Source organism: Diplotaxodon limnothrissa, linkage group LG12 (assembly GCF_057381915.1).
Source record: "Diplotaxodon limnothrissa isolate DT_005_m linkage group LG12, D_limnothrissa_male_GT1.1, whole genome shotgun sequence".
In the NCBI taxonomy this organism is placed as follows: Eukaryota; Metazoa; Chordata; class Actinopteri; order Cichliformes; family Cichlidae; genus Diplotaxodon; species Diplotaxodon limnothrissa.
In genome coordinates, this window is record NC_140607.1 from 1,059,758 (window position 1) to 1,079,265 (window position 19,508).

At 42.6% G+C, this 19,508-nt stretch overlaps 1 protein-coding gene across 1 annotated transcript in view; it reads right to left on the bottom strand.

Annotated features, from left to right (window-relative positions):
- pdzd2 (PDZ domain containing 2) overlaps window positions 1-19,508 on the bottom strand; it is a 101,176-nt gene that overhangs the window by 68,369 nt on the left and 13,299 nt on the right. The window contains exons 2-3 of the mRNA XM_085367010.1: window positions 1,762-1,852; window positions 155-463 (exon numbers count right to left, since the gene is read on the bottom strand). Of these exons, the coding sequence (XP_085223136.1) occupies window positions 155-277 (123 nt within the window). The 5' untranslated portion in view covers window positions 278-463; window positions 1,762-1,852. The remainder of the gene's footprint in view (window positions 1-154; window positions 464-1,761; window positions 1,853-19,508) is intronic.

The following is a 19,508-nucleotide window of genomic DNA, read 5'->3' on the forward strand; positions in this document are numbered from 1 at the left end:
TGTCAGGCCATGTCTTTAACAGGTTTGCATCCTGCCTGTCTGACTTCTTGGTGTGATGCATGTCCTCCCACTCAGAGGTTGGGATTTAAGGTGGAATCAGGTAACATCAATGAGAGCATGCAGCATTATCTTATGTGGAGAGACTGGTCAGTACCGTGTAACCAGAGGAGCTGTCCTGACTTAGATCATCATCCTGCTGTGACCTCGTGCTGTGAGCCCCACGCCAATCCTCCAGCAGTGACAGAATGCTTATGGCGTTGTCCTGAGTGATAGGCATCCTGGCATCTCCCCTTGTCCTTCACCAGGCGCCACTCTGATGCTTCCAATGATCAGTGTAGGAGCAGGAACCAGTCTGGGACGGCTGCCCCGAACCCATCTCTCAGAGAGAGCAGTGCAGAGACAGTGTGGCGGAGATGTGAACCAGGGTGGATGTCATCACTGACAGGACACGTCTGGTGTGGGTCTGCAGCACGAGACAGAAACAGTGTGATACAGACTTTAATACACACACAGATAATGTTTGTTTTTCCTGAGTCATCGAGCTCGTCAGTCATTCCTGCCGCACACGTCTGTGCTCTCTGATGCTTCACATGGTAACAGTGCACCAAACAGAGCCTGGAGGGTAAAGAGCTCAGAGTTTTACGATGTACAGCACCAACCAATCAAAAAGCACTGTGCACGATCATTTCCAAAGTACATATAAAATAAATAGCTCAACGTAATGCTAGCCTACTGCTGTTCAGGCTTCAGTGCAGCTATGCCATGTTGGTGGCTGTTATAGAACCGTTTATATTGAGCAGCTAAACAGGAAGAGGTCTGCTCCACGTCATCACAACTGAAACGTAACAAAACAAAAGAGCCGCGCTGCGTACAGAGGCAGAGGAACAGTTACTAGGACTAACTAGCACTACACGCTGAAAACAACCTGGTCTTTGTGACTGCGACACAGGAACCTGCTGACTTCATCGTCTCACAGAAAGAGTTTGTAGAATAAAGAGCAGCGATACGACAGGCTGTGTGTATTTATAGTTCGGATTGAAACTGTGCAGAGAATTCAGATTTTCACCGTGTTATGTGGGACATTCAAATCTTATGACTGAAGACTGAGTCTTGATGCTGTTAGCGAAGCAGTCAGATGCAGGATATGCACGAGATCAACAGCAATGAAATGATTGTGATATTTCACACACAGTGACCTGGGTGATCAAACTGACTTCAGCTCAGCCAGCAGGATCTTCAGGGGCCCGTTCACAACAAGCTGCTCCCGAGGACTCTGGGCTGACACTGCATGTGCACACTTAAAGCTAAGCGTAGCCACATTTGTGGCAGATATAGACAAAAACGCAGGCTACCATGAGACCACGCTGTAATGACTATGTAGAGCCTGGGCTTCAAATAAACTGCTGGGCTTTGTGGCACCATCTGCGTCTGCTATTCCTGTACACACAAACAGTGCCTGCCCTGTCCTGGCCTGAGCTGAACCGTGGGCTGGAACAACTACTTTAAACGTCCCGGGGTGAGGGTATAGTACAGGGTGTATGCTCTGAGGAGACAAACTGCAGTTACAGTCTTGGACTCCTCACTGACTGACAGAAAGCCAAAAACCATACAGGATGGGTTTCATTTGCTTTTGCACTTCAACAAACAGATGACATTTTCACTTGTTCAATAAAGGACAAAGATAAGTGATGGAGTTTAAGACTCAGTTAACAAATGACAAACAAATGCATTAGTTCCTTTGTCAGATCATCACAGACTTACCAGCTCTGCTTCCAGCAAGTGCAGAAACGTAGCAGCTCCTGGGCATTCACAGGATCCTTCAGTGCATCCAGTGTATGTGAGCACAGGAAGCCTGAAAACAAACGCAGCTGTATCTATTTGTGCTGACATCACATCTGCATTTGTCTACAATAAGCCCGTGTGATAGGCTACGAAGGGTTTGTAATCTCCAGACTGAAGTTTGAGAAGAGAACAGGATCATCTGCTGACACACTTCAGCTCAATAACAACAGCATTAACATGACATTTCCAGTAATGACCTAAATCCTCCTAAATGGAGCACTCCCCCCCCCATAATCTCTGGCTCAGTGCTCCACACACGTAGCAGGACGATGCTGCCCATCTACAGGACTGCTGGCTCAGCACCCACAGTCAAACTGGTGAAGCTGACTCCACATCAGGCCTGTTGCACACATGTCAGTGATCATTAGACGTGATAAAGGAAGCAGCTGGTGATGATGACCTCATAGAAGGAGCCTCAGCTCTGCATGAAGCACACTCAGAGCTGTGGGAACATTCAGCTCACAGAAACATCTCTGTGGGCGTGGAGGTGTGTGCTGATGACAGCGGTTACTCGTTGTGTACTTGGGAAAGTCGCACGTTGTTCTCACTGCACTGTATGTTTCATTAATCCTTAGAGGCATCGGTCAGCCATCTTGGTAATGCCAATGGGCATCTATATATCAGCTTAGCAGGCCCATCCCATCTAATGAATGAGAAAGAGCCATGACAGTAATGTCACTGGTACATAAATGATAAGAGCTGCTTATAAAGTTAAAACTATGTCTCTCCCAGACGCTTCAGTTCTACTCTCCATCAGCTGGGAGCTCTACCAGTGTGAGTGTCACACAGCTGAAGACTCTTTGGTACCTGGTCTGGTTCTTATATAACACTTTTCTACTCTCTCACAGCACTTTGTACAGCTAGCACACACTCTCACACTATGATGGCTGCATCAGGAGCAGCTTGGGCTTAGTACCTGTGGCGTACCCAGGGATCAAACCACCAGCCTTCCTGATTGCAGATGACCTCCTCTGCCTCCCGAGCCACCCTGCTGGGTTACACAAAGCTGCACTTCTGTCGTTGCAGTATTTTCCTACAGATTTCTGTTCAGTTTATTCCTCTTTCATTTCTTAGCTAACCTACAACAAATATCTACTGTGGAATATTTTTAATTTCTAGAGGTTTGTGCATCGTCACAGTTCTATGACTGTGGGTGCTGTGATACGACCACAGTCTCATATCCTGATATATGATATTTCTCCTCCCGATAACCACATAGATCACTAAATAGTGCATCTTCTGTCAGTTCTGTGAATCTCAGCAGCTCGACCTGTGTGAATGTTTCAGCTGGGAGTCAATGCATGACACTGTAACGGCCGCCATTTTCTTTGTATTTCTTACACGGCGTGCTGCGGGGAAAAGCCTGTTCTAATGTTTGAGGTTTATTTGGAGCACCTGACGGCTCGTTTTGCCTCTCGTCTGTAAACTCTCTCCACGCTCTGTCACGTGACTCTTGCGTAGGTGGTAGAGGTTTGTCATGTTTGAGTGGGGGTGGGGCCACTTTGTGCAGGTTCAGGTCTGTGTCAGACGTTTCATAACCAAACCATGTCCATGCTACAGAGGCAGCCCCTCGTTTAGGAGTAAGGTCCTGGATGCGTTTGGACCGGTCCTTCTGTTTGGAGCTAACTGGTTCTGCCTCGTCTTCACTGGTCATGCTGGGATCCTCTGTGCCTGCATCCACGTGTCGACCATCCAAACCATGAAAACATTGCTGTAAGCAGTTTATTTTGTGACACCACGAAAAAGTATAATTTGATCGTCATCTCACACGGCCCCAGGCAGAAACACTCCATACCTCACAATAGATACAGCATGAGGATATTCAGAGTAAGCTAGAAGCAGCTTGAAGTGACTGTTGTTGTGAACTGGTGCCATAGAAAGAAAACTGAACTGAAATCAAGTCTGGGATCATTCTTTGAATTTGACAGTTCTTTTCTAAGCTACAGGCGGTTACACTAAGACTTGGATGGATCAATAAGCTACTTTCTAATTAAACTGCTGAGAACATTTACAGAACAGCTGATATTACTCTTCATTTGAGTCTCCAGTGAGATACCCACAGTGGGGTTCAGAGGAGAAGTCTGAAATGTGCTCATTAATGGAGTCGAGCTGAGCTCAGTATTATTCAGACTGTTGGTTGAAGCATTCTTTCTGTCCATCTATAGTTTGGCAACAGGGATTAGTTGGTTCTGTGTTCCAGGCTGACCTACATGCTTCACCCACCCCCACAGCCCACTCTTCGTCCAGGCACCATATGGCCAAAGATTAGAAACAGCCTCATTTCAGTGGATCTAAAGTGCCACATTGTTACAGACTACAGGACAAACCCACAGTATCACTGTAATCTGGAGCACACGCAGCTATGACACTATGGCAGGTCTCTGACTGTCTTCCAGGATACCCATAATTCAGTGCTGCTCTGTGTGGTCTGCCAGTTCAGTTTCTTCATCGGGCACTTCACTCATATATTAAATAGTCTGTGCACACATGGACCCGAAGTTTGAATTAGATGAAAAACATAGTTTTTCTTCTGGATTTAACTTCTCTGTTGTTCTCCACTACTGTTATATTGTTGGAAGTGCCATATTAAAATAAACAGAGGCCAGAGGTCGCAGCGGCAGCAGTCCACACATCCTAGGCCACCTCCTGCACCTGGGAACCAAGGCGTTCCCAAACCAGCGGCGAGACATCATCTCTCATGCTCAGAACACCTCAGCTCAGAGGCACCAGGAGATGAACCACCTTAACTGGCTTCTTTAATGAGGAGCAGCTCTACTCTGAGCTCCTCCTGAAGTTCTTCAACCTACCTCTAAGGGAGACCCAGCAACAACAACAGTCACCTCAAGGTGATTTATACTGTAAGGTAGACCCTACAAAAACCCCAACAACCATATGGCCTCCTATGAGCAAGCCACCCACTACCCATTGGCCATACGTGATGGTAGGAACACAGCAAGTAAATTTACAGGTTCCCTCTGCACGTTCTTCAGTAGGCTGGTAGAACATCTGCATCACTGCAGGTGCTAACAAGACCCCAAGATACTTAAACTCCACTGAAGGCAGCGGCTTGTCCATGCACAGAATGGCCACAGCATAGATGAGGCCTCTGCTCCCCCCAAACCCAAGCAGCCACAGGAAACAATCACTGCATGTCGCTTATTCACAGACTAGTGAGGAGGAAGCAACACAACACAAGTGTCAACACTTCAGGGTGAGCCGAGGCCAAAATAATCAACACAACAAAGCTGAGCTCTGACGCCCACACACGGAGAAAAGAACCACGACACAGTCCCAGCTGCTTGTCCTATTCAAAGGCAGGAGAAAACGATTCATTGCGAGTGACGGCTGCTCACCCCTACCCACTCCACTTCCTCCACTGTGACACAGCACCTCAGCCGGCTTTATGGGAAGCGTGTGAACCTCTCAGCGCTCCAGGCAGGCTGGTCCTTCAGCCAATAGTCGATATATTCGTCCAATCGCCCAACCTTAGTGTAGCTTCCCCTGGGTATAACTAGTGTTATGGGGTCTGGTCATTAAAGTCGACTGTGTAAGACAGTCTATCAGCCTCTTCATGTAAACACTTCCTGGGTCTCGTTTCAGGAGCTTGTAAGTATTTTTCTCACTGCGCAGTGACAAAATGTTCTCATGACAGTCTTTCTGGTTTAAACTGTGCATCTACCCTTGTCTGCTGGAAGGATGATGATGTTGTTGTCATTATTAATTGATGTGAGTGCCTTCCTCTCCTCCATGCTGATGTTGGATGCTGGGGGCTTTGCATTGCTGAGACAGGCCCACGTTTGTCTCTGCGTCACAGCAACGTTCAGCCCTTTGGCGAGGATGTTTTTCTCTGCTTGGCTGAGCTGTCTGCCAGATGCATTTTTCACCCACTTGTCCACATCCTCGGTGTGGCATCCTTATCCTTTCTGCTCACTGAGGACACTCAATGAGTGTTTCAATGCACAACAAGTAGGTCAAACTTCCTTTGCTGCCTGGTCTTAGAGTTTTCATGCTGTGCACGACAAGCCCTCTCAGAGAATTCAAGCACCTTTTAAAGAGTAAGATAAGATAAGATAACCTTTATTAGTCCCACACGTGGGAAATTTGTTTTGTCACAGCAGGAAGTGGACAGTGCAAAAGTTATGAGGCAAAAATTAGAATACAATAAGAATAAATACAGTACACAACTGTACAGAATAGAATAAAATAAAATACTACAGTAGAATAAAATAAAATAAATATACAATAAGATAAAAATAGAATACAAATACAAATACTATATACAACTGAGTAAAAATACAACGATGACAGAAAGGAGCATAGTAAGCACACCCAGAGATGTAACCACATTAAGCCAGTATTAAAATCCCTTTATGAACTAACAGAAGGACTTTAAAGGCGTGTTGAACTGGGAACCAGTAGAGCATCTCAGTGATCTGGCCCCCTGGTACATCTCTGACTTGCTCACTGACTATAACCTGATTAGACTTCTTAGGTCAGCAGTTTGTGTGTGTGTGTTAACTTACACTGACATTCAGTTAGTTGTAGTTCCCTTTCTTATTTTTTAGCTTCAGCTCTGAAATAAAGCACACAGCACAGGACACAGTGTGTTTGGCTACACAGGGCCACTGGAACATGCGGGGATTACAGATATTTATTGTTTCAGGCCACGCTGAGCTGCTGTCAGCAGTTTATGTGAGCTGTGTGGGGCCCGAGCAGAGCAGGTTGCGTCTGTGTACAACTGCAGCTATATTAACCTCCTGTAATCATACAAAAAGCCTTCTATACACAACACTCCATTGTGACAAAATGCTTCAACTTGTTACAAAGTTATGAACATAAAAAAGTAAAACTATGACATGTATATAGTATATATGTAGTATAGTATGACACGGACGGGCAGGAGAAAGAAAAGGCATGTCTCTGTTTATGTCCAGAGCCCAGACTTGAAGCTAACTGAACATCCCTGAGAGACCTGACAATAACTGTGCACTGATGCTCTTCACCCACCCTGACGGAGGCTGAGAGGTTCTGCAAAGATAAATGGGAGAGACTGCTCAAAGATATGCGTGCCAAGCTCGTAGCATCATCCTCGAAAAGACTTAAAGCTGCAACTGCAGTCAAAGGTGTGAAGCCTCAGCTACACGTCATTTTTAAATATGATTTTTAATAAATGTGCAAGAATTTCAACAAACCTTCTTCACTTTGTGACTATGGGACTGTATCGAATATTCAAGTAAAAAGTTTAATTCCATTATGGAATAACTGTTAATGAGCTGCATGATATTGCCACATAATAAAACTGAAACATGTTTTTTCCGAGGGATGTTGCATCTTTGGCTTTCTAAGCAGCTGCTTATAGCCTGTGTATCTACATCAGTAATATGTCACATGAAAGGAAGTAAATGGCCTGTATTTGTATAGCACTCTTCACACTACATTCAGTCATCCACCCATTCACACACACACACTGGTGATGGCAGCTACAGTGTAGCCACAGCCACCCTGGGGCGCACTGACAGAGGCGAGGCTGCCGGACACTGGTGCCACCGGGCCCTCTGACCACCACCAGTAGGCAAACATGGGGTTAGTATCTTGCCCAAGATGCCAAGGATATCTGGCATGCAGCCAGGAGGCAGCCTGGGATCGAACCACCGACCTTCTGATTAGTGGCTGACCTGCTCTGCCACCTGCCACCCACATCCGTAAGTATCCATATTTCCTTACATATCAGCAGCTGCTGGTGTCTCGCCCTCCGTGGCAGGGCTGTGTCATATCACTGAGTCATTCACGTGCTTCGTATGACAAGAAGGGCAAACGGTGCAGGGAGAGCGACTGATATTGCAGGATGTCAGTGGGCGGTTTGAGCTCTTGTTAGCAGGATGGGACCACAGTCGAGGAGTCAGAGAATGTGAGCCATTCTGTGACACAACAACAGCGTTTTGACTGTGTCAGCACTACACAACAATGTGATTGGTCAGATGTTCATACACATCCAAAACATCGTACCATTGAACTTGATGTGAAAAAATAAATGCAGCAAATTCGTCCTGCGTAACGATTCATTCAGTGTGAACGGCTGCTTCACGATGAGTCAAAAGAAACACAAAAACATTCGCACAGATTTCACTGCTGATTATTAGAGATAGGTTGATCATATTTAAGATCGAAGCATTAATTAATGGCAGGACTTCTTTGAGCAGTTTTGTAGGAATGGGGTCTAAAAGACACATTGATGGTTTGGAGGAAGTAATTATTGAAGTTAACTCAGAAAGATCAATTGGAGAAAAAGAGTCTAACTTAACATCAGTGGTACTAAGAGTAGCTGTAGATAATATTACATCTGTGGGATGATTATTGGTCATTTTTTTCTCTAAGGATAAAAATTTTATTTGTCAAAAAGTTCATGAAGTCATTACTAGTTAACGTTAAAGGGATGGTTGGCTCAACAGAGCTCTGACTGTTTGTCAGCCTGGCTACAGAGCTGAAGAGAAACCTGGGGTTGTTCTTATTTACTTCAATCAGTGATGAATAGTGTTGGGTAAGTTACTTTAAAATAGTAACTTAGTTACATTACTAGTTACTTCTCTCAAAAGTAACTCAGTTACTTCAAGTTACTCGTTACTTTCAAAGTAACGAGTTACTTGGGAAAGTAACTTTGGTTTTACTCAGAATTCTCTTGTTAATGTGTTGCTCCCATAACTTTGCAGTCTTCTAGCTTGCTTACTTGCCACAGTGCACTGTGCCACCTACCAATAGAAAGAAAAAGATAATGTGCATATTTCCACGAGAGAAATCCCACGCCTGGACCGTCATTGACTGCTGCCATGATTCTAGCCTACGTCACAGCGTCATGTGCGCCTTTTACATCCAACACAAAAACTGCAGTTGTGGTGCTTTCGATTGTACTCAGAACTCGGAAATTCTGCCTTCTGAATAGGAAGATGTAGGAAACACCAGACTGCAGCTGAGCTGCATACAGGGCTGGACTGGGACAGAAAACTGGCCCGGGCATTTTGACTAGAGACTGGCCCACCATTATAGGAAAAATCATAAAGCCTTTGAATGAAAATAAACACTGTTGTGACAGTGATGTACACTGTTCTGATGGTATATATGCATCAATCTATCAATCGTTTGTTGTAAGATTCAGATAATTATTTTTTAAAAGCGAGACATTTTAAATGAGAATAAGAAAGAAAAGTATTTCTTTGTGCCCCCCTTTCCCTGTTAATGCCCTACCTGCCCCCTGGCAACACTTTGCTAGACCCGCCCCTGCACAGTTACCAGCTGTCAGCTACCTAAAAAAGGATCCTGGTGTTATTTGTCTCTCAGAAACAGTTCATAACTTCAACTCATCCATGTCACCTAAAAGGTAAACCTGTTTCTCCATCACAGCTCTGATGATCCAGTAAGGACGTCTCCTGGTTTCATCTTCATGTTTCCCTCTCACCAGATAACCAAACCATATCATGACCAGCAGCTTTACAGCTGTGGCTCCAGCAAACATCAGCTGATACTAGAAATTAATATTAAATAAATTCTAACAACAGCTGATCAAGCTTAAACGTGCTGCTGTTGTTTAGCGCGACATCCGCTGGTTTCCTCTTTCGGCGCAAAGTGGGCGATAAACAAACAAGAGAGCTGATCAGCTGATCATTGATCAGTTTCATGATTGAAGTAGAAATGGGAGAGGGAGGGGGAGAGAATGAGAGGAGAGGCAGCTGTGCAGCGTAAACACAGAGTAACTCCAGCTTTGTGCCTTTTTCATTGCAGCTGAATTACGGGACAAACTGTTCCTTTTCACCTCAATAAGAAACGCGTAATATTTTCTCTGAATACCAGACGGGACGGTTGGCAACTCTAATAACTTATGAACAAAATAAAGTTCAACATCATTAACTTCATAGCACCACCCAGCTGTATAGAAACTCCGTCATGCTAGCTAGCACGCAGTACGGAAAAGGTCAGAATAACGAAAATAAACTCCACCTACACTTGGTTTATATCTGACCCAGAGAGACTGCAGGTCATAACTTCTTACCTGAAGTTCAGTTCACACTTGGACCGGCGGCCACCTCGGGTCTCTTTTCCTTCTGCGTCCCCTTTCCTTCATCCACCTGCTGGCCTCCACCACTTGCTAATGTTACTGAATCTGTGGAAACTACGCGATGCCACCAAACGAAGTAACGAGTAACGACCCTATCTAAATCCCAGTAACGAGTAACGCGTTCCTGATTTTGGCATAATAACTAGTTACTGTGCTCATTACCGCAATAATAACGTAGTTACTGTAACGCGTTACTTAATAACGCGTTAGTCCCAACACTGGTGATGAATAGTAAGATGTTCTGGCTTTGCGGAGTGCTTTCTTATAAAGCAGCAAACTATTTCTCCAGGCTAAATGATGATCCTCTAAATTTGTGACACGCCATTTCCTCTCCAGATTACGAGTCATCTGCATTAGTGTACGTGTTTGAGAATTATACCACGGAGTCAGGTACTTCTGATTTGAGGCCTTAGTTTTCACAGGAGCTACAGTATCCAGAGTCGTACGCAGCCAAGATGTAATATTATAAACAATATAACTGAGAGAAAAGAGACTTGTGTTTTCTTACTGGGGGATTTATTCGTCCTTCAACATTTATGTGAACCAGTAATGGTTCTTAGACTTGTACACTTGTTCGAACTTGCATTCTAACCTAGAGGCAACCAGGTTTCTGTTCCTCGAGTTTGGACTGGTGCAAACTTAACAACACACACAAGTCTCCATGTCAAACCTTTATACAATAATCACATGTGTAGCTGCATACACAAAGCTTTTATCTGCAGCAGTTATTCACTTGTTCATACTGGTTACTAATAGATCCCTTCCTGGCTCAAGATCAGTTAAGCAATGGGAATATTTCTTGCTTCCCATGTAGGGCTCTACGGTTGCACTGGCGCTCGAACGGCTGGTTGCACCGGTGTGACCTAGGATTTCTTTAGTCGCATGCCAAAATATTTTTTTATGTGAAGGTCACTTGGTGTTCACTCTCTCTGTGGTAGAGTATCACTTCCTGTTCCTGCTCAAACACAGTGGTGTTTCTGAGTAGCTTATCTGCTTAGCAATTTAATTAAAAACTTTTAAATACATTCTTTTTTCATAGTATAATCTTCACGTGCTTCATCCGAAGCACACTTTCTGAGTACTCACTACCTAATTTATAGCCAAAGTATTCACTCACTGTCTCTGTACTGTTTTGCTAGCTTAGCTTAGCTCGTAGCCGACTCGTTAGCACCATGGCTACTTCACCTGTCCCTCCTGCACTTTCTTGCTCATTGTGTCAGATGCAATGGCGTGTCCAGCGGGGTGGCCTAGGGGGGCACAGGCCACCCCCCCAACCAGACTGGCCACCCCAGGTGCCACCCCAAAGGCAAAACAATACAATTCAATCAAATATCAAATGTCCGATTATGTTTTCACGGTGAAGCTCAGATATCCGAGTGTAAGTGAATGCAGCATCGGCTTCTGCGCTATGTGCATCACGTTAGCAAAGGTAGGAGAGCCAAGCACGAAAGATGGCACCGCAGGAAACAATTTTTCGGTGAAAGAAAATGAGGACAGAATAAATGTCCCGGTAAGTAATATTAAGTTTGTTGAGTTTAGTAAACTTCGGTGAAATTAGAATACCAAGGAAAAAATAACACTTAAAGAATTATTGCAGCTGTGGAATATTTCAGACAGTATGCTACTGAGGGCAGCTAACATAAGAGTTATGAGTTATAAGATATAATCTAAGTCGTAACATTGCTGTATGGAGCTGCAGATTTGGTTGCAGGTTAACATAGCTGGACTGGCCATCGGGCATACCGGGCATATGCCCGGTGACTTTTTTATTTTTTTTTATTTTGTAAGGGCATGAACAATGAGAGGTGGTGGATTGGCCAGATGCAGGTCCATGTGTAAAAATAACTCAGTTGTTTGGTGTTGGCTATGGCGGGGCTTCCACAGAGGCAACAGGTGGATGAGGGAAGGGGAGGCAGGAGGAGAGACCCGAGGCAGCCGCCGGTCCGAGTGTCAGGTGAACTGAACTTCAGGTAAGAAGTTATGAGCTGCAGTCTATCTGGGTCAGATATAAACTAAGTTTAGGTGGAGTTTATTTTTGTTGTGCTGACTTTTTACCGTCAGTTGCAATAACTCATACTGCCCGAGCTAGCATGACGGAGTTTCTGTACAGCTGTTCAGTTGCTATGATGTTACTGATAGTGAACTTTATTTTATTCATAAGGTTAGTTAGTAGAGTTGCCAACGGCTCCTTAAAAATGGAATGGTCCCTCATTCAGAGAAAATATTACACGTTTCGTATTGAGCTGAGAAGAGACGCAGTTTGTCCCGGACTTTAGCTAGAATGGAAAAAAGACACAAAGCTGGAGTTATTCTGTCTTTACGCTGCACAGCTGCCTCTTCTCCTCTCATTCTCTCCCCCTCCCTCTTCTGTTGCTACTTCAATCATGAAACTGATCAATGATCAGCTTTTCTCTCTTGTTTATTTATCGCCCACTTTGTGCCAGAAAGAGGAAACCAGCAGATGTCGCGCTAAACAACAGCAGCACGTTTCAGCTTGATCAGCTGTTGTTAGAATTTATTTAATATTAATTTCCAGTATCAGCTGATGTTTGCTGGAGCCACAGCTGTAAAGCTGCTGGTCATGATGTCGGTTTGGATATGTGGTGAGAGGGAAACATGAAGATGAAACCAGGAGATGCCCTTACTGGATCATCAGAGCTGAACAGGTGATGGAGAAACAGGTTTAGGTGACATGAATGAGTTGAAGTTATGAACTGTTTCTGAGAGACAAATAACACCAGGATCCTTTTTTACGTAGCTGACAGCTGGTAACTGTGCAGGGGCGGGTCTAGCAAAGTTATGCCAGGGGGCCAGGTAGGGAATTAACAGGGAGAGGTGGGGCACAAAGAAATACTTTTCTTTCTTATTCTCATTTAAAATACCTAGTTTTTATTAAATAATTATCTAAATCTTACAACCAAAGTTTTTATCTGATGTAAAATGTATAGAAATCATACATATACCAACAAGACAGTGTACATCACTGTCACAACAGCATTTGTTTTCATTCAAAGGCTTTATGGTTTTAATACCTGGTGGGTCGGTCTGTAGTCAAAATGCCCGATTTTCTGTCCCGGTCCAGCCCTGCAGGTTAATACTGGCAGTGTCACCATGCCAGCTGACTGTATTTCATCGTCAGCCAGTGTTGTTCTTTATCAATATTACCAAAGTTTACCATAAGGCAGCATAGCAAGTATTTACTTGCTTTCAGGTTTTATTCAAATGTTAGTCTTTTCAGTTGTTTCCCCACTTTTTTCCTGTTTCAAAATCAAACACCAGTTTGTGAGAAGATTATCTTCTTTTTTTAAATAGGCAGATAAAATTTTACATTGGCATTGGCTAATTTGTCAATTGTTTGTTACAAATGTTCGTATTTTAATATTCAAAAATGTTTTTGCCCAAAACATATGTGCACTACATGTCAGTAAAAATACTATGCAAATATTGCTGTCCTTGAATGCTGAGTAAACACTGACAAAGCACTGATTGTATCTCTTGTACTTTATCAACGCAGTATCTAAAAACTTTGCACCGTAGTGGTTAAAATCTCATTCTAATAAGAGTTAAAAGCTCATTCGGTTATTAGGTTTATAGGATTATTGAATTATGGTTAATGGTTGGTAGAATTTTTTTTTAAACATTATCTGCCAATTACATCTGCCACCCTTCTCCAAATCTGTGCCCCTACCTGGCCCCCCCAACAAAAATTTTCTAGACACGCCACTGGTCAGATGTTTAGTTACTCCTCGGCTTCCTTTAGCAGTAATGATATCTCTAACAAATGTAGCATATTTGCAGCTCTGGAAGCCAGGATTACTGAATTGTAGACTCGGCTTCGCACCCTTCATTCACCCGTAGCTAGCCAGGCCCCTGTAGCTGGTGCAGCCGAAGATAGCGTAGGCCCCACTAGCTGTTCCCCGGCAGACCCCAAGCAGCTGGGGAAAGAGGGCGGCTGGGTGACGGTGAGGAGGAAGCATAGTCCTAAACAGAAGCCCCAGGTACACCACCAACCTGTTCATGTGTCTAACCGACACACCCGCCGGGGGTCAAACTCTGGTAATTGGTGATTCTGTTCTCAGACATGTGAAGCTAGAGACACCGGCAACCATAGTCAATTGTCTTCCAGGGGCCAGAGCAGGTGACATTGAAGGAAATTTAAAACTGCTGGCTAAGGGTAAACGTAAATTCAGTAAAATCATAATTCACGTCGGCAGTAATGACACCCGGTTACGCCAATCGGAGGTCACTAAAATCAATATTGAATCGGTGTGCAACTTTGCCAAAACAATGTCGGACTCTGTAGTTTTCTCTGGTCCCCTCCCCAATCAGACCAGGAGTGACATGTTTAGCCGCATGTTCTCCTTAAATTGCTGGCTGTCTGAGTGGTGTCCCAGAAACGATGTGTTCTTCATAGATAATTGGCAAACCTTCTGGAGGAAACCTGGTCTTGTTAGGAGAGACGGCATCCATCCCACTTTGGATGGACCAGCTCTCATTTCTAGAAATATGGACAAATTTATTAAACCCCCCATAATATGACTATCCAGAGTTGGGACCAGGAAGCAGAGTTGCAGTCTTACACGCCTCTCTGCAGCTTCTCTCCTCCTGCTACCCCCCAAAAACCCATCTCCATAGAGACTGTGTCAGCTCCCAAACAGAAAAAAAAAAAAGAGTTGAAAAACTGTCTAAAGTCTTTCATCTTTAATAAAATGATCAGCGTTCTGCTCTACCAGGTGTAACAATTGAGTTTAACATCCAGGCATCCATGAAAACGGAATTTATGACATTTAACGGAGTTAGAAGTTAGCAGGGAGTTAGCTCGCTAGCTTCTATCTAAATACAATATAGCATGTCCTGACTGCGGGGTTTTGGAAACAGATTCAAACGTACAGCTCTGTTATCACTTCCAGCGTAAATGAAGACAGGAAACTAAACAGCAGTGACGTTTGTAGGGTTACTGAAGTTTGGCTAGCTGGTATATAATGATGTGCTACGTGACCGCTAGCGACACAGCTATGTTAGCATAATATAAACAAGCTAACTTTTTTCCACTCGATAAAAGTTAACGTGAGTGTTCTCGGTGGTCAGGAACAAATGTAATCGCATGGCAGGATGCTGTAAAAGGACCAAACTTCAGCCAGGAGAACAACTGAGATAATCCATCCACAATACGAGGTTAGTCATTCATATACTGCTGCATGGGCTGGGCTGTAGTTACATCCTAAGGTTTTAAAAACTGAGCTTAAATAAATGATTAGTGGTAATAAAAGCCGAGGGAGGTCAACAGTGATCACTCACTATTTTAGGAGCTTTTTGAGATTAAATAGAAGAAAATACAAAACATTAAACATGTTAACAACACAAAAGCCATATTAAACGCAGACTACTTTAGGCCCGGAAGTAGGATTCGTCACGTCATCACTTAACAATCGGATTAATCAACCAAAGACTCAGACAGACTTTTAATTCATTTGAAAGCCTGATGCTTAGCCTCATCCACCCCAGCTGTAAAACTCGGAAAATCAAACTGGCTTCTCTCAAAATGTAAAAGAACCCACCCACCACTTTAATCACACTCTAGATCTTGTTTTAACATATGGCATAGAAACTGAACATTTAACAGTGTTTCTTGAAAACCCTCTCCTATGGAAGAAATATAGTATCATCAGAATTCAAGTATTTTTAGACATTGAATTTATGACACTGAATTTTTATCCTCCAAATTTCCCTGCAAAAATATTCACCTGCAAAAATTCACCTGCAAAAAATTCACCTGCAAAAATTCACCTGAAAAAAATTCACCTGCAAAAAATTCACCTGCCAAAAATTCACCTGAAAAAAATTCACCTGCAAAAATTCAACTGCAAAAGTGATGAACTTTAATGACCCAAGCCAGAGCAATCAGCACCAGATCGAGTCGAGTGGCTCTCGGCCAATTAAATTACGCTGTTTGATCACATGACACCGTTAGCCAGCAGTGTGTCTCCTAAAAGAGAGCTGTTTAGAGGTGAGTGATTAAGTTTTTCTCCTAAATAGAGATCATTACAGAACGCCTAGTCCTACTTAAAATCCCATTTATTTTTATTTTATCATCTACTCGAACTAAGGAAAACGTTTGACTAACTCAAAGACAATTTCCACGCCTCCCCTGCCTGACTGCAGAGGCAGTTTTGAATTTAGGAGCAGCAAGATGGAAGCGGCAAACCCTGGCGATTCTCCGGTAAGTATATTGTTTTTTATCTTCAAGTTTGTCTTTTGAAACGTTAATTTTATTTAAATCCGTTGCTCACGTATAAAGTACACAGACGGGGTCTTTGCTCAACTCGTCTGAGGCATGTCTCACTAAGCGCTACATGCTAGCATCCTGCTAACCGAGCTACCCTTTACATGCTGTGCTTTAGAAAATAGGATACTCGTTAAAAAATACTCCGCAGATATTGATAGATAGACGAACACTGCAAATATAATGTTGTAAACGAAAACGGCCTTTGGTGAAGGGGTAAAATACACCATGAATAAAGCCATAGAGTGAATGGCTGCCATGGTTGCAGAACGGCCTGATTTAATGACAAGAATGGGGAAGAGTGAGGCGAAGTGAACCAAAGCCACAAAACACGGTCAGACAAGGCGGCAAAAGGGCAGTGATCTGTCCGTCAGTATGAAGTTGGTGTGTGCTTTGGTGAACAAAAACTCCAGACCGGTAGCAGGAAGGTGGGAGACTCGTGTTTCACTGGAATAGTGGTGAATTAAAACATCCTTTGTTGGGGACATTTAGGTGTAAATGCATCCATACAGGTGAGACAGAGGCAGACCAGACAGTGAAGAAAACAAGGCAAACATTAGAAATATTAAAACGGAAATATAGGATTAATATAACATACAATTGGGGAAAATGTAAGGAACACAATGTAAATGATATTGTAAAGTCATTAAAACAGCATACTCTGATTAAAAGAAACAGATAATTGGGTAGGAGGATGATGATGATGATAATAATAATAATAATAATAATAATAATAATAATAATAATAATAAAATAAAAAAATGTACAAGATGGGTATGTATACTTGTAGCCAGAACTTAACAACTATAAAGTTGTAGCATGTCAGTACCTTACCCCATCCATTATATCCACACTTTCAGAAAAGGATATGGTCAATATCTTTACAAATACTATCTAAACTTAAACTGGATATCCCCTCTGCTTCTTCTGCTTCTCGTATACACCCTCAGGGTTTGTGATCAGCCAGCGGCTGATATGATCATTAATCCTGTAAAATAATATTCTTTCGGTTTATGAATCTGTTTGCATGGATTTCTTAATCTGTTTCCACTGTTAGCAGAAGTTGTGCATGCAGTTTTGGTGTGCTGCTCTCCAAGACTACAAGCTGCGTTAAAGTTGGAAGTAACTGGCCGATGTTCCACTGTTGAAGATCAGCTGTGCCCATTTGTTGCACATTGTGGGTATGGAGAAGTTGAGGCCCTTGCAGGCTACCCACAATTTCCCCAAACTGAGCGATTATACATCTTCCTTCCATATTTGTATCTTGTGTCACTAAAAATAATTTTATTTAATTTTATACATTGATTAATGACCTGCAGAATCTCCTTATCATATTAAGTGATTCATAATTGTCACTTTATGCTTTCTCCATCTTGAAAGTGATGACATCCTTGCATTACATCCTTTAGGTTCATTTTCTGCAGGCAGGTTTCTGACAGAGAACAGGCAGATTTACACTATAACATGCAGCGTTCTATAGATGGACACATAAAGAAATGAAAAATTACATGTATGTGCTAACTTTCTAAACACTGTTACATTAATGATTAAGTAGATAAAACATTTATGTCAGCCTTGGCTCATAGTTCATTTAAAGACAAGAACTTTGTGTGTGTTTCAGGTCCTGCACTCTCAAAGACTGAATGAACCAGCATTGCAGCCATGGGTCACTGTGAGCATCACAGGGAAGGTTGAAGCCGCCCACTGCAGCTGTAAGGCCGGAGTCACGGAGACCTGCACCCATGTCACTGCTCTTCTGTTTAATGTAGAAGCAACAGTGATCTGTGGCACAAGGACTGTTACAGATGAACCTGCATACTGGGTTTTGCTGGGTAATATGACCAAGATACAGCCAGAGGTTGGCCATAAGATAGACTTATCCTCTTCAGCTGCCCAAAAAAAGGCTCTTGATCAGAACAAACAGACCATCTGTAGTGACAGGTAAAAGGAGCCGTCCTCAAAAAAGAAAAATCCCACCTGCTACTGTGGAGGAGTTGTCACTGCTATAATGCCATCATGTTTTATCTAGGGGTCTAGATTTATGCCTATAGTGCACTGCCATGTAAATAATTTGCATTTACTGAATGAGTATCACTGTTCAAAAATTGAATAAAGAAACAAACTAATTTTTGCCTTTTTTTATTAAAACCACTTTATAGAACATCACATCAGTTACAATGTAGAATCCATGTCACTGGAGCATTTTGATTCAATAAACAGTAAAAAGGTGAGCTGTGAAGACCAAGGACAAGTGCAGCTCACAGGTTTTCTATCCAAGGAATCCCAGAAGATTGCATGGTGTCATTGCCCAGCAGTTGTTCGCAGGACATATGGACTCAACCTCAACAATCCCTCACACTGAGCAGCATGAAGTGACAGTGCAGAGGAAAAACTCCCCTTTAACAAGAAGAAACCTCCAGCAGAACCCGGTTCAGTACCAGCAGCCATCTGGGTTTGGAGGAGAGAGAGAGACACAGAACTACCAAAAGTATTTTTTTTTTTATGTGATTGACTGTTGTTGTAATTCAAGCCCTGAGTGTAGAGCAGGTAAGATATAAAGTTGCATCCTAAATTCATGCAGAGTGTTTAGTTTATGACTTTTTCACCTGGTCATTTCTTGATGAACAGATGGTCTTTTAGGGTTGACCAAGCTGGTACCTTGACTCTGTTCTCTGCAAGATGTTGCAAAAAACAAAATCATATGGAGACAATATTGGACACAAAATATATAACAATTTAGTTAAATGTAGCATTAACTCATAAGTCTTGCTAAAGTAAACCTTGTATTCTGATTCATCACAGCAGCAGTTCAGTTGGATGATGTCAGTAACTGCAGCAAGTGTCTTGCTGACTGAATAATTACATCTTGCATAATCTGAAACAAACATAAAGACAGAAACAATTTATAAATTAACGTTTGATAAAATCTAAGAATTAATCATTTATTAGATACCAATATGAATATGTCTACCATAAAACTTGTGTGGAGCGAAGTTACATTCAATCAAGATGGTCTGGCATGCTACAACTTTGTAGTTGTTAAGTTCTGGCTACAAGTATACATACCCATCTTGTACATGTTCTTTAACATTATTATTATTATTATTATTATTATTATCATCATCATCATCATCATCATCATCATCCTACCCAATTATCTGTTTCTTTTAATCAGAGTATGCTGTTTTAATGACTTTACAATATCATTTACATTGCGTTCCTTACATTTTCCCCAATTGTATGTTATATTAATCCTATATTTCCGTTTTAATATTT